Here is a 15,000-nt window from a genome sequence, read left to right as displayed (position 1 = left end):
TCCACGACGGGGAAGCGGTGACGGCTTATATACAGGCGAGCGCAGCGCCATGAGTTACAGTTGAGACTCAGAGAAAACACGAGAAACACAGAGACGAGCGAGAAAGACACGACAGATACAGACAGCACCCACGCCCTTGACATTACTGACTATTACAACAGTCATCAGGTAAGAGTATATTTCATCTAAACTCGGAATTTCGTCGATTTACCTTACAAAACCTGTCAGGATCAGATGAAGCCGTTATAACTGTTTTGACTGGATAGTCTCGAGAAGCGGTTGAAAACGGTTGCTTAAATTTGTAGATTAAAAATATATGTTTTTGTAAATACAAATGCAAAAAAAGTTTATAAGTGCGTCTTGTTTGCTGCTTCTGAGGTTCATTCATTCGATAGTAACGTTAACCGGTAAGACAAAACGAATCAATGTTTTTATCTTAAATAGATTTTAATCTAAAAAACCAAATGGGTTTTAAATTATTCATGTCTTCCAGATGTGCATTATATCGTAATATTAATGTTTGGAGTAAATAGTAAAAATGAGGACTTGATGATCAGTGAATCAGCACCCACGAGGTTGAACTGGAGACTAGTTAACGTTACTCTTGACTAGTACAGATTTTGGTTAAGTGAATGACTACTTCATATTTTTTTGGACAAATGTTGTCCATTGTTTGCATTGCTACTTGGCCTTTAGTAAATGTGTATTTAGTGTTTTCACTTTTTTTTTTTTTATTTTATTATTTTTTTTATTTATATATATATATATATATATATATATATATATGTATGTATTTGCAGCTGTACTCAGTAAATGCCATTTTTGGTTAAACTATCTAAAACACAGTTACCAGATAATTATTTTTTGCATTGCTTGATTATACTCATCTGTCCATCCACTAAGTGATGTGTCCTTCATTATGTACCTGCCCTGACCTGTGACTTTTATTTCTAAAGTACTTTATAGAAATCAGTGAAGACACAAGATCAACATCAAAATGCGATTGCTTTGCCTGTTCCTGCTGGTGGCCGGCAGCGTGTTTGCCGAGGAGGACGACAAGAAGGAAAGTGTTGGGACAGTGGTTGGAATAGACCTTGGGACAACCTACTCATGGTGAGAATTTGGGTTTTGTAATTCCCTTAGTTCCCAGGGTCATAAAAATTCATTTTCAAGACCAAAAAAAAAAAAAAAGTGTGTATATTTATATTTTTGTAGATTTAATATTATTAACTTTTATTATATATTATTAATTTTTATTTATAATTATTTAATTGAATTTGTAAAAATAAATTGTATTTATGTTATTTATATTTAAAATGTTTTATATTATACTTTTATTATTATTTTTTTCATTTATATTTAATAATATATTGCTTATTATTTTATTTAATATTCCAGTAATGCTCAACTATTTTAGATATAAATTTATGTATAAAACCTATACAAAAATCCTTTTCTTGTAATGCTGAGGTTCAAAATATTTCTCTATTTATAATTTGTATACGAGTTTCATCTTACACTATTTCATTTTTGTTCTAGTGTTGGAGTGTTCAAGAACGGCCGTGTTGAGATCATCGCCAATGACCAGGGAAACCGCATCACTCCATCATACGTGGCCTTCACCACCGAAGGTGAGCGTCTCATTGGAGATGCTGCAAAGAATCAGCTGACCTCCAACCCCGAGAACACCGTCTTTGATGCCAAGAGGTTGATCGGCCGCACATGGGGCGACTCGTCTGTGCAGCAGGACATTAAATACTTCCCCTTTAAGGTACACACATCTTGTGTTTGAACTGTATTTGAACTATACATGCCTTTGACTTCAATGAAGAATGCTAAACACCTGCTGCGTCTCTTCCAGGTTATTGAGAAGAAGAACAAGCCTCACATCCAGCTGGACATCGGATCAGGCCAGATGAAGACTTTCGCCCCTGAGGAAATCTCTGCTATGGTTCTGACTAAAATGAAGGAGACTGCGGAGGCTTACCTGGGAAAGAAGGTAAAGCTTTGACTCCAGCACAAAGAAAACATCTAATCTCTGTTGCAGTGAAACTCAACATCTGATCCGTTTCTGCTCTTTTAAAGGTCACACATGCTGTGGTCACTGTGCCCGCTTATTTCAATGACGCCCAGCGCCAGGCCACCAAAGATGCAGGAACCATCGCTGGTCTGAACGTCATGAGAATCATCAATGAGCCGTGAGTATCAAATTACTTCTGCTTTGTTTCAAAACAGGTAGTTTTCTTCAAGGTGTCTTGTTCTTTTGTTGACAATAATAACCCTGATGGACATCTTGTTGCTCTCCACAGAACCGCTGCCGCCATCGCTTATGGTCTTGACAAGAAGGATGGTGAGAAGAACATCCTTGTGTTCGATCTTGGAGGCGGCACCTTCGACGTTTCCCTCCTGACCATCGATAACGGCGTCTTTGAGGTGGTGGCCACCAATGGAGACACTCACTTGGGTGGTGAAGACTTCGATCAGCGCGTCATGGAGCACTTCATCAAGCTCTACAAGAAGAAGACTGGCAAGGATGTGCGTAAGGACAACCGTGCTGTGCAGAAGCTGCGTCGTGAGGTGGAGAAGGCCAAGAGAGCACTGTCCGCCCAGCATCAGGCCCGCATCGAGATCGAGTCCTTCTTCGAGGGTGAAGACTTCTCCGAGACGCTGACCCGCGCCAAGTTTGAGGAGCTCAACATGGTAAGAGAAGCTCTGCTTTACCAACTAACCCTTCACTAAACTAAAACTGAAATAAATGCATTGAGAATAACCAATGTTTTGTGCTTTTCTCCTCACAGGACTTGTTCCGCTCCACCATGAAGCCAGTGCAGAAGGTTCTGGAAGACTCTGATCTGAAGAAGTCCGACATCGATGAGATCGTCCTGGTCGGTGGCTCCACTCGTATTCCCAAGATCCAGCAGCTGGTGAAGGAGTTCTTCAATGGCAAGGAGCCGTCCAGAGGAATCAACCCTGACGAGGCCGTGGCTTACGGAGCCGCCGTCCAGGCTGGAGTCCTGTCAGGAGAAGAGGACACCGGTGAGTCCATCTACAACTTAATGTTGGACACCTCTAGTGCACCTCTAAGTCTCTTGTGAGATGGTTACTGACTGAAATGTGTTGAATAGGTGATCTGGTGCTTCTGGACGTGTGCCCTTTGACCCTGGGCATTGAGACTGTTGGAGGAGTGATGACCAAACTCATTCCCAGGAACACTGTTGTGCCCACCAAGAAATCTCAGATCTTCTCCACCGCTTCTGACAACCAGCCAACTGTGACCATCAAAGTTTATGAAGGTGAGTGACACTTTCAGACTCAAAACTGACTCTGTTTACTTCATCTTACTGAATTAGTCCTACATTTAGATTTATGACTCATTTTATTTAGTTCATTCATATGTCATATTAAAATAATGTTAATGATTTGGTTATAAAGATGAGATAAATGGTTTCCATTTTTTTTTTTTCCCATGTTTTGTTACATTTTAAGCCGTTTAAGCCATTTCTCACTTGAAAATAGCTTCTGTAAGCCTATATTTACATTTATGACCCTATTTTATTAAGGTGATTGATAATAAGGATTTTAAATGATGTAAAGATATATATATATATATATATATATATATATATTTTTTTTTTTTTAAATTTAAAACAAACAAAAAACTAATTCAGATTTTTAAAAAAAACTTTTAAAAATACTTCATTTACATTACTTTATATTAATTTATCTTTTCATATTTTGCTTTTATATATATATATATATATATATATATATATATATATATATGAAATTAGCCAAACATGCATACATATATGATATTTTATCCAGTTTATTATTTTTTTTTCTTTATTATATTGCCTGTTTTAGATTTAAACAAAACTAAATCAAACTAGATTTTTTTTTTTTTTTTTTTTTTTTTTTTTTTTTTAACTGAAGAAACTTTAAAGAAAAAAAAAGACATGAATATCTATTCATGTTGTGCCAAATTAAGTCATTGTAAACCAAATGTTTAGTTTTACCTAAATTAGATTTAAATTTTAATTTGCCTTTTTTTCAGGTTTAAACAAATAAATAAATAAACTTTCAAAAACAAATGTAGCAAAATATGAAAAATAAATAAAAATCTCACTTGATGATAGTGTAAAATTATAAATATGCACTTTTTTCCCCAAGATAAGCTTTTAAGTTGGATAAGGTGTTAAAACACTTAAAATGAGTTGTTTCTTCCCTATTTTGTTACATTTTAAGCCGTTTCTAATTTTTCATTTCTTCTTTCCAGGTGAGCGTCCACTGACCAAGGATAACCACCTTCTGGGCACCTTTGACCTGACCGGCATCCCTCCGGCTCCCCGCGGCGTCCCTCAGATCGAGGTCACCTTTGAGATTGACGTCAACGGCATCCTGCGCGTCACCGCTGAGGACAAGGGCACGGGCAACAAGAACAAGATCACCATCACCAACGACCAGAACCGACTGACGCCCGAGGACATCGAGCGCATGGTGAACGAGGCCGAGCGCTTCGCTGATGAGGACAAGAAGCTGAAGGAGCGCATCGACGCCCGTAACGAGCTGGAGAGCTACGCCTACTTTTTGAAGAACCAGATCGGGGACAAAGAAAAGCTGGGCGGCAAACTGTCATCTGAAGACAAGGAGGCCATCGAAAAGGCGGTCGAGGAGAAGATTGAGTGGCTGGAGTCTCACCAGGATGCGGATCTCGAAGACTTCCAGGCTAAGAAGAAGGAGCTGGAGGAAGTCGTGCAGCCCATCGTAAGCAAGCTGTACGGCAGCGCTGGCGGCCCGCCGCCAGAGGAGGGCGGCGAGCAGGCCGACAAGGACGAGTTGTAGACCGTCCAGACTCTGTTTCTGTCGCGTTGCCTCTCTAGGTGTACATATTGAACACGACGGACACTTTTGTATGAGATGAGTGAACGTAAAGCCTCGAATCTCTTCGGGAAAGACTTGAGGGAAGCGTTAGAGAGTTGCGTTTGTTGTCTTATTTTCTCTTCATTTGATACAAAATGAGCATAGTTGGGTGTCTCTTTTGATGTTTAAATGTCACAGAAATGGTGTTTTTGTTTGAAATGTAAATAAGTAATGTATAAAAAAATTCTATAAATATTATATAAGAACTTAAACTTGGAATAAGGGTATGGTGCTTTTTTTTTTTTTTTTTTTTTTTTTTTTTTTTTAAACCAATTTATTAAACATTTAACACTACGACTTTTCAGTTTTATTTTTAATTTTCTGTTCAGTTTTATTAATTTTATTTTATTTTTAAATTTAATTTCTAAATGAATAACTATAAATATTTTTTTTTAACTTTAAAAATATTTTAAGATTTTCCCATGTTCACATTCTCTTTGCATTTTGGTTAATGCTTACAACAAGGGTAAAACATAAAATATTTATTTATTTTTAGTTGATGGTTTTCAATAAAAACTAAAGAAATGCAACTGACTTTTTTGAAGTTTGAAATTTTTCAAATATGTACAAAGTCAAAATGAATGCGCAGATTACATTTATATAAATCCAGCAAGCAAACAAGTATAAAAACAATCAATTCTCATAGACACCTGTTTTGTCATTTGACATGTACACCTAACATGGTGAAGAATTACAAAATCTAGTTTTATAGTTTTAACGCTGAAAACGGATTCAAATTCAGGATCAAGAGACTTTCAGGAAATGAACTGAACTTTGATAATTTCTGCAATTAAAACCTGCTGTAAGAGGTTTATTGAATATTAAAGGCCAGCGTTCACGTCAGCACAGTAACAAGGCAGTCGTTGAATATGATGCCCTGAGTGTCCATTCCTCCGAAGATGAAGCACAGATGCACCACATCTGCATCACGTGATTCTTCAGGCGTCTTCACACGCCACGGCACTACGCACATGGAGTGATCCAGTCTGCTGGGAGGAAGATCTCCGTCAAACTTCATCCGCGTCCAGCGCTGTTTGTCTGCAGGTAGAGGTAAGAAATCGCTTTAATTCATATGTTCTGACGATATACAGAAAGACATGTGCACAGCTGGCTTTTTTTGGCCACGTTAGGGTTATTATATTTATATTATATAAAACCAAAACCATAAAAGAGATATTTTTGTTACTTAAAATCAGTGTTGGGGGTAACACATTACAAGTAACATGAGTTATGTAATCAGATTACTTTTTCAAGTAACTAGTAAAGTAACATTACTTTTTAATTTACAAGAAAATATCTGAGTTACTTTTCCCCCCCATTTCTTGATTGAAAGCTCTCCTGCATTCAGTATTCCTCAAAGTAAATAAAAACAGTGAAATGTAACTCAGAATATGATGCAAACCTGCAATAATTAAATGTTAAATAATACAGTTATCTTTTATGTATTTAATCCCATTCAAGATAAAATAACATTTGTTCTTTTTTTATTTTCTTCTTCTGCATTTTACTGTACAGACATGAATTTACTTTTGCTTCAGCCTGAGGTTTTTGGTGTGAAAGGGCTTTTACATTTGCCAAAAATAGAACTTTTTATATTAAAAACAAACAAGCAAACCCTGCTCAGATTTAAAAACAAAACGCAATAATAACGCAATAATAAATAACACAAAAGTAACACAATGCGTTACTTTCCTTAAAAAGTAATGTATTTAGCTACTTTTTAGGGAGTAATGCAATTTTGTATTACTCTTAAAAGTAACTTTTCTCAACACTGCTTAAAATAAAAGTGGAATAAAATTAAATATAAAAAAACACTTAAACTTACTTTATTTCTGCTAGCTGACAAAACAAAATTTCTAATTTTTATTTAGTTTAACATGATGTACTAAAATAAATAAAAATTAAAACTGAAACAGAACTTAAAAAAAACTTTCTAGATACGAACTTTTTTAAAAATAGTTTTAAAATGCTGTAAACAAAAACTGAAAAATAAAAAAACTTATTATTAACATATTAATAAAAACAAAAGTATCTCGATACTAAAACAAGACTTTAATAAGGAGTTACTCTGAAAGAATAGTGATGCTAAAATCACATTTTAATGTGCTTTTATTTAGAAAAGTCTCAGGCTCTTGTCAGTATGACAGCATGAGGTAAATCAAGATATATACTGAATATTTATTCAAAAGGCTGCAAAATCTTGAGCTGTTATAATAAGTGTGAGAGTTCGTACCGCACTGAAACTTATACATGGCGTTTGTGGCTCCGTCTGCTGTCATTCCTCCGAAAATGAAGATGTTTTTCCCAAAGGTTAAAGACGAATGAGCTGCTACTCCTGGTGGTATGTCGCCTTTAGCTCTCACCTTCTCCCATTTCATAGTTTCTGAAAGAATATGACAGAAGAAAATAATGAAATACAACTACATGTACAAGGACACTTCAGTCTCTACTTAAAAATGAAGAAAAAAGTTCTATATACTACCAGTCAAAAGTTTGTGAACAGTAAGATTTTTTATATTTTTTAAAGAAGTCTCTTCTGCTCACCAAGCCTGCATTTATTTGATCAAAGAAAAAAACAGTAAAATTTTGAAACATTTTTACTATTTAAAACAACTGTTTTCTTTTTGAATATCTGCTAAAATGTAATTTATTCCTCTGATTATAAAGCTGAATTTTTAGCATCATCACTAGTCACACAATCATTCAGAAATCATTCTAATGTGCTGATTTGCTGCTCAAACAAACAAACAAATAAACAAACAAACAAACATATATTATTGTTATTATGTTGCAAACAGCTGAGCAGAATTTTTCCAGGTTTCTTTGATGAATAGAAAGTTCAGAAGAACAGCATTTATCTGAATTAACATTTTAAACGTTTATATTATAAAACATTATAACTTAAACATTATAAATGTCTTCATCATCACTTTTGAATAATTTAAATATTCTTGCTACATAAAAGTAGAATAATAATCAAAATAATATCTTTTAAATGGTATAGTGTATAATATTACATAAGCATTTATTTTAGACAAACGCTGATCTTTGGATCTTTCTATTCATCAAAGAATCCTGAAAAAAATGCACTTAACTGTTTTAAATATCGATAATCATAAATGTTTGTTGAGCAGCAAATCAGCATATTAGAATGATTTCTGAAGTCTGGAGTAATGATGCTGAAAATTCAGCTTTGATCAAAGGAACAATTTAATATTGTACATATAATATTAAGCTCTAATTATTAAAGATGAAACAGTGGGATAAAGAGTTTAATTTCGAACAGTTTATAGGTTTTAATATTTTCAACATCACTTCCTGTCCTTTCAGTATTTTTTTCTTTGTTCAGAAAACAAAGGGCACTTCCTTAATGACATCATCCGCCAGGAAGTGACATCAGTTTGGTGGGAAAACAGGAGCACAAACTCAGTGAGTACCAAACATGCGTCTGTTCTCTGGTCATAAACCCAATCATAAATGTCATTTTTTGTTAAATAAAATTATTTTCAAGAAAGATGTTGAGAAATATTTGGATTCTTTACAGAACTCTAAAAATTAAATTGCCTGTGGTGTAACGCATATAATACTGTATGCTTGAGTATTAAGATGATTCTGTGTCAACTCAACCAGAGGTCCCCGACTCAAATTTTTGATTTTGCTAATATTTTTTATGAAAAAAGATAGACATGTATAGTGATAAAACCCAAAATATTAATTGTCATGAATATTTACTAAGTAATACATTATTTTGTAGAGGGAGGTCAAAATGGCAATTTTCACCTTAGATTCGGAGTCAAGCTACGGGGGGTAAAATGACTTCAGAAAGACGGCAGCATCATAATGTTATTTTTACACAGAGATTGTTAGTTCTATTAGTAAAATGTGTTGACTTTATCAGTCTTTGTTGCATTATGTGCCAATGGTGACCATTCAAAAATGGAGAAACAGCATTTTCAAGTTTTTCTTCACTGTTTGCATGCCTGTAACTCAAGAAATATTAAAGATATCTTAGTGCCCTTTTACATATTGGGTCTTAACAAACTTTCTTGTTGCCATGTTTATTTTTAAGGCCCTATGAGATTCAGTTCCAAAGATATTGGAATTTCAATATGGCTTAAAATGTGCACATTTTCAGTGGTCAAAAACCAAATGCGGGTCAGTTTGAAAAAATATGAGACTTGTTTTCTTTTAAAGAGGAATGTCTGAAGAACACATAATGTTGAAGCTGGAGATATATCTTGTTTCTTTCTGTCAAGACAACTGCATTGAACATACCTGTATGAGTGCCATAAATGTTCTTTTTTCAAGGTTTGTGTGCCTATAACTCATGAAGTAATAAAGATATTGCAATATGATTTTAGATTCTAGTTCTTCATAAACTTTACTTTTTTGGAATCTTAATTTTCAAGGCCCTACATCGTTCAGTCCAAGAGATATGGGGATCTCAGTGAGGCTCCGTTTTCAGATTTTTGAATATTACACATTTTCAGTGGTTGAAAACCAAATGTTGGTCACTTTGTGATGTATTTAAAGAACAATGTCTGAAGAACAAATAATGTTGAAATTAGAATTGTATCAACATTCTGAGCCGGAGAAATTTGAAATTTGGTTGATCTGACACGGAATGACCCAGATGCTTTGATGCTTTGTGCTTGTAAATGTTACACTTCTTATTGCACAATGAAACATATATTTAATAATCATCTGTGAGATCATGCTGCCGCACCGGTGTTGAGTAGGAACATGTCATTGTGGAACTTGTCTCCTGCCATTCCTCCATGTATGTAGATGCCTGAACCCACGGCTGTGATCACGTGACCCTGTCGAGGCGCAGGAGGCGTCCCTTTGCACTCCGGCTGCAGCCACGTCGCACTGACTGCAAATAAACACAGTATCTCAGTGATGCATGCTTTAGCTGAGTAAGTCCTGAAATCTACTGTGTTTGTCAGACCCGTATCAAAGACGTGGAGCTGTGGATCGCTGACAGGCGAAGCTCCAGCGTCTCCTCCAGAAAACACATAGAGTCTGTCTCCAACACAAGCTGAGCTTGTATGGTACGTCCTGACTGACGGAGCCGTTCCTTTCACCTGGACCGTCTGCCACAAACCACGGCCTTCAGCGTCAGCTGCACAAAATACAGCATTATGGATAACAGCATCGTTTGGATTGATTCAGTTATATTAGTGTTTTTGAAAGAGGTCTCTTCTGCTCACCAAGTCTGCATTTATTTGATCATAAATACAGTAAAAATTGTGAAATATTATTGCAATTTAAAATAGCTAATTTCTATGAGAATATTTGTTAAAGCGTAATTTATTATTACAATCAAAGCTGAATTTTCAGCATCATTACTCCAGTCTTCAGTGTCACATGATCCTTCAGAAATCATTCTAATATGCTGATCTAATGTGTTAAAATGTTGAAAACAGTTGATAATATTGCATATTAGATCAGCACATTAGAATGATTTCTGAAGGATCATGTGACACTGAAGACTGAAGTAATGATGCTGAAAATTCAGCTCCGCATCACAGAAATAAATTACATTTTAACAGATATTCACATAGAAAAAAGCTATTTTGAATTACAATAATATTTTGCAATTTTTACAGTATTTTTGATCAATCTGAACAGAAGAGACTTTTCAGAAACAATAAAACCTTAATTATTACTAACATTTTTAGTAGTGCACATCATGCATGACACATCTTGCATGTTAATATTCAGCATTTAATAACCTGATGTGCGCAACACTTGAACACAGTTGCGGTTCCCGTTTTTCTCTGCTCCAGCAAACACCCACAGACTTTGTGGGTCGCTCTCGGGAACAAAGCTGCAGTGTTCGTACCGTGCCTGCAGCCCGTCCCAGTCTGGAATGTCCCATTCATGAGTATCTGCATAAAAACACAAGGCAATATGTTTTATAACTGCTGATTTTATAAGCTCGACTAACTGAGCAACTGCACACAATATTTGTACTTTTATCAATTAACTTCTAAAAGACACTTAAAATATACAGTTTATAAATGTATATAAATTTAACCTAAAATGTTGATGTTGATTAAAAACATTGCAATACTTTGCAAATAAGTTTTGTACACTATTAATTAATGCATTTATGCATTACAGATTGTGATTCAGTTTAATCTAATCTATCTACATTTATTTATTTATTTAAAGCAGTAATTAAAAAGTAAAATAATTTAAAAAATAAGAAATTAAAAAACATTTTAACATTTTTTTTCTATTTTATTCTTTTTTTTATTATTCATTCTGCTTTATTGAATGTATTTAATAAATGTATGTATTAATTTGAATCTAAATTAAACTATTTTTATCTAAATATATTTATTTAAATCAGTAATTAAAAAGTTAAAAAAATTTAAGAAATAAGAATCAAAAAAATATTTTATTCTAATTTCTATTTATTTATTCATTTCATTTATTTACTTAATTTTATTATTTATTTTATTCTATCTCTTATTATTTATTCTATTTTATTAAATGTATTTAATAAATGTATGTATTCACTTAAATCTAATTTAATCTAAATATATTTATTTATTTAAATCAGTAATTAAAAAGTAAAATAATTTAAAAAATAAGAATAAAAAAAATATTTTATTCTAATTTCTATTTATATATTAATTTCATGTATTTACTTAATTTTATTCTTTATTTTATTCTATTTCTTATTATTTATTCTATTTTATTAAATGTATTTAATAAATGTATGTATTCACTTAAATCTAATTTAATCTAAATGTATTTAATAAAATCAGTAATTAAAAAGTAAAATAATTTAAAAAATAAGAATGAAAAAAATATTTTATTCTAATTTCTATTTATTTATTAATTTCATGTATTTACTTAATTTTATTCTTCATGTTATTCTATTTCTTATTATTTATTCTATTTTATTAAATGTATTTAATAAATGTATGTATTCACTTAAATCTAATTTAATCTAAATGTATTTAATAAAATCAGTAATTAAAAAGTAAAAAGAATTAAAAACATTTTATTCTTTATTTTTTTATTTACTTCATTAATTAATTTATTTTAATTATATTATTTATTTTATTCTATTTCTTATTATTTATTCTACTTTATTAAATGTATTTAATAAATGTATGTATTCACTTAAATCTAATTTAATCTAAATGTATTTAATAAAATCAGTAATTAAATAGTAAAATAATTAAAAAATAAAAATAAATAAAAAACAAGATTTATTTTATTCTAATTTTTATTTATCTATTTTATGCAATGTATTTAATAAATATATGTATTCATTTTAATCTAATTTAATCTATTTAATTTACGTTTATTTAAATCAGTAATTAAAAAGTAAAAAGAATTAAAAACATTTTATTCTTTATTTTTTTTATTTACTTCATTAATTTATTTATTTTAATTGTATTATTTATTTTATTCTATTTCTTCTTATTTACTCTACTTTATTGAATGTATTTAATACGCATGTATTAATGCGTATGTATTTATTTTAATCTATTTTAATATATTTATTCTAAATGTATTTATTTATATCAATAATTAAAAATTAAAATGATTTAAAATAATTAAAAATATTTATCTATTTTTATCTATTTCTTAATTAAATTACATTTATTTAATTAATTTTATTGATTATTTGACATTTTTACACCGTTTTTTTCTCAAAACTTGCATGTCACTCCCTGCGTTTCCTAGTTTATATAGCAGCAGATTGTCTCTTTAAGAACACTGGATTTGTCCTTTATTGTTTTAGAACTGTAACAGGACTCCAGTTTGTACCCCACTCATGCAGCATGCCAGATGTGAGCGCACTACCTAGATTGATAAAGTAAGAATCAGAGAAGCTGCCATCAGGATTGGCTCCACCAACAATTACAATCCGTCCCTTTCCTCCATCACTTGAGGGCAGAAATGTGCAGGTGTGACCCACACAAACACCAGGCCCGGCACCTGTGGGCACCACAACATACCTGTGAGAGACACAGACAGCTGTGAAACAGCATACACACACGAACACACACAGATCACAGCAACTGACAACAGCTGATACCAGTGTCTGCTCTGCGGCCGCTCCTGCGGGTCAAGAACGGGCAGCAGCTCCATCAGCCCGTGACCTTCAAACCATCACCCGAGAGTTTGTACTGTATAAAAACACAGCACAGCTTTATGTGTTATAGTCGGCTTGTGCAATAGGAATAAAGCGAGCATTTATTGAACGAGAGCTGATTTATCGAAGCCCGTTTCTATGGACGCCGGCTCCGTTGCTATCATCACGTGAAAGCGCGACGTAAAAGCACGTGCTCTACACGCAACACACGAGCGATATGACGTCACGCCACATTTCCTCCACAGCAAACGGTTTACCTTTATAATAATAAATGTTATGATTGATGATGGACACGCGTTGGACGAGCACTACACCGGTGGACAGGATAAGGAAGAGAGAGAAGTTAATGTGAAAACCGCTATTTTGATGACAGTCTAACCGGAAGTGATTTCATAATAAAGGTCTTCATCGTGGCACCCCTAAGCCAGAACTACACCAGACGAGTGTATAAAATACAATAAAACATTCCTCACCAATAAAACTTTATTTCTTCAAACAGCTCTAAACTGTTATAGCTCACTTATATTTGCGTAAAAGTAAAAGAGTAAGGCAAATAAAACAAAGAATTGATCACAGAACAAAATATGAAGAAAGTATTCTTACAGCTGTAACATGAAATACACAAAGTCTGATGAGTTTTTACTCTTTTTTTTTTCAGATTTCATCATTTATATATTTTAAAAATAATTTGTTTATGCTTAAAATAAATATACAAATATATAGAAATAATAAAATGAATTAGCATAAAAACATGCAACGTAATAGTAATTCCTTTATTATAGGAAGTAATATAGTAAGAAAATATAAAAATAAAATATACAAATATTATATAAAAATGAAATAAAGAAATATAGTAAGAATTAATAAATACATGCAGTTATGTAAAAATCTGCTGTTAATAAAAAGCTTTGGAGTTAATGTTAATAAAGGCTTTTAAGAAATGTTTATGGCCAGTGATTTCTAATTTTCTAAAACTACCTCAAATGGTAAAAATAATATATACAGAAAAGACACAAAGAGCATATAACTCATAAAAAATTAAATACATAAATATAAAAATAAAATTAAAAAATACATAAATTTAGATTAGATTCATTTAAAAGAAAATATATTATATTATATTATATAATTTAATCTATTTAATCTAAAGTCATGTATTTTTAAAATCAATAATTAAAAATAAAATTATTTAAAACATTAATTAATTAAAAAATAGTTATTTTATTCTATTTATTTATTTATTTATTAAAATAATATATACAGAAAAGACACAAAGAGCATATAACTCATAAAAAATTAAATACATAAATATAAAAATAAAATTAAAAAATACATAAATTTAGATTAGATTCATTTAAAAGAAAATATATTATATTATATTATATAATTTAATCTATTTAATCTAAAGTCATGTATTTTTAAAATCAATAATTAAAAATAAAATTATTTAAAACATTAATTAAAAAAAAATAGTTATTTTATTCTATTTATTTATTTATTTATTAAAATAATATATACAGAAAAGACACAAAGAGCATATAACTCATAAAAAATTAAATACATAAATATAAAAATAAAATAAAAAATACATAAATTTAGATTAAATAGATTAAATTAAAAGAAAATATATTATATTATATTATATATTATATTATATATATATATATATATATATATATAAAATATTTTCTTTTAATTTAATCTATTTAATCTAAAGTCATGTATTTTTTAAAATCAATAATTACAAAAAAAAATATTTAAAACATTAATTTAAAAAATACTTATTTTATTCTATTTATTTATTTATTAATCAAAATAAATGTAATAAATACATTTTAAAACGGTTTGAAAAGGTTAAAAAATAAATAAAATCAGACAGTATTATGGAATCAATGGCACATATATCTGCAAATCAATATATATATATATATATATATATATATATATATATATAT

At 31.3% G+C, this 15,000-nt stretch overlaps 2 protein-coding genes across 3 annotated transcripts; one reads left to right on the top strand and one right to left on the bottom strand.

Annotated features, from left to right (window-relative positions):
* Positions 1-5,001, top strand: LOC127165899 (endoplasmic reticulum chaperone BiP). The gene is made up of 9 exons (XM_051110854.1): positions 1-168; positions 957-1,113; positions 1,540-1,771; positions 1,862-1,999; positions 2,086-2,198; positions 2,310-2,700; positions 2,799-3,036; positions 3,126-3,293; positions 4,277-5,001. The coding sequence occupies exons 2-9, from the start codon at positions 998-1,000 to the stop codon at positions 4,840-4,842; spliced, it is 1,962 nt and encodes a 653-aa protein (XP_050966811.1). The 5' UTR covers positions 1-168; positions 957-997; the 3' UTR covers positions 4,843-5,001.
* A 9-nt stretch (positions 5,002-5,010) lies between these two features.
* Positions 5,011-13,412, bottom strand: rabepk (Rab9 effector protein with kelch motifs). Of its 2 annotated transcripts, none has more exons than XM_051110855.1 (7): positions 13,303-13,412; positions 12,989-13,079; positions 12,754-12,908; positions 10,659-10,814; positions 9,647-10,045; positions 7,154-7,303; positions 5,011-5,958 (listed from the first exon to the last, which is right to left on the bottom strand). In XM_051110855.1, exons 2-7 carry the CDS (start codon positions 13,039-13,041, stop codon positions 5,756-5,758), a joined length of 1,116 nt encoding a protein of 371 aa, XP_050966812.1. In that variant the 5' UTR covers positions 13,042-13,079; positions 13,303-13,412; the 3' UTR covers positions 5,011-5,755. The 2 variants fall into 2 exon arrangements, with proteins under 2 accessions (XP_050966812.1, XP_050966813.1); XM_051110856.1 differs by having other exon boundaries at positions 9,647-9,796; positions 9,872-10,045; positions 12,989-13,390.
* Between the last annotated feature and the right edge of the window lie 1,588 nt (positions 13,413-15,000).

The sequence above is a fragment of the Labeo rohita genome, chromosome 5 (assembly GCF_022985175.1).
Source record: "Labeo rohita strain BAU-BD-2019 chromosome 5, IGBB_LRoh.1.0, whole genome shotgun sequence".
In the NCBI taxonomy this organism is placed as follows: domain Eukaryota; kingdom Metazoa; phylum Chordata; class Actinopteri; order Cypriniformes; family Cyprinidae; genus Labeo; species Labeo rohita.
The sequence above is the reverse complement of the archived record's forward strand: the minus strand, read 5'-3'. Positions and strand labels throughout refer to the sequence as shown.

Bases quoted from the DNA above. Each gene is read 5' to 3' on its own strand.
- LOC127165899 (XM_051110854.1), top strand. From the start codon at position 998: ATGCGATTGCTTTGCCTGTTCCTGCTGGTGGCCGGCAGCGTGTTTGCC. The intron at 2,000-2,085 runs GTAAAGCTTTGA...GCTCTTTTAAAG, and splicing joins AGGCTTACCTGGGAAAGAAG to GTCACACATGCTGTGGTCAC. The intron at 2,701-2,798 runs GTAAGAGAAGCT...TTCTCCTCACAG, and splicing joins AGTTTGAGGAGCTCAACATG to GACTTGTTCCGCTCCACCAT.
- rabepk (XM_051110855.1), bottom strand. From the start codon at position 13,041: ATGGAGCTGCTGCCCGTTCTTGACCCGCAGGAGCGGCCGCAGAGCAGA. The intron at 10,815-12,753 runs GTAGTGCGCTCA...GTTTTTATGCAG, and splicing joins TTCTTACTTTATCAATCTAG to ATACTCATGAATGGGACATT. The intron at 10,046-10,658 runs GTTATTAAATGC...TATTTTGTGCAG, and splicing joins TCAAGTGTTGCGCACATCAG to CTGACGCTGAAGGCCGTGGT.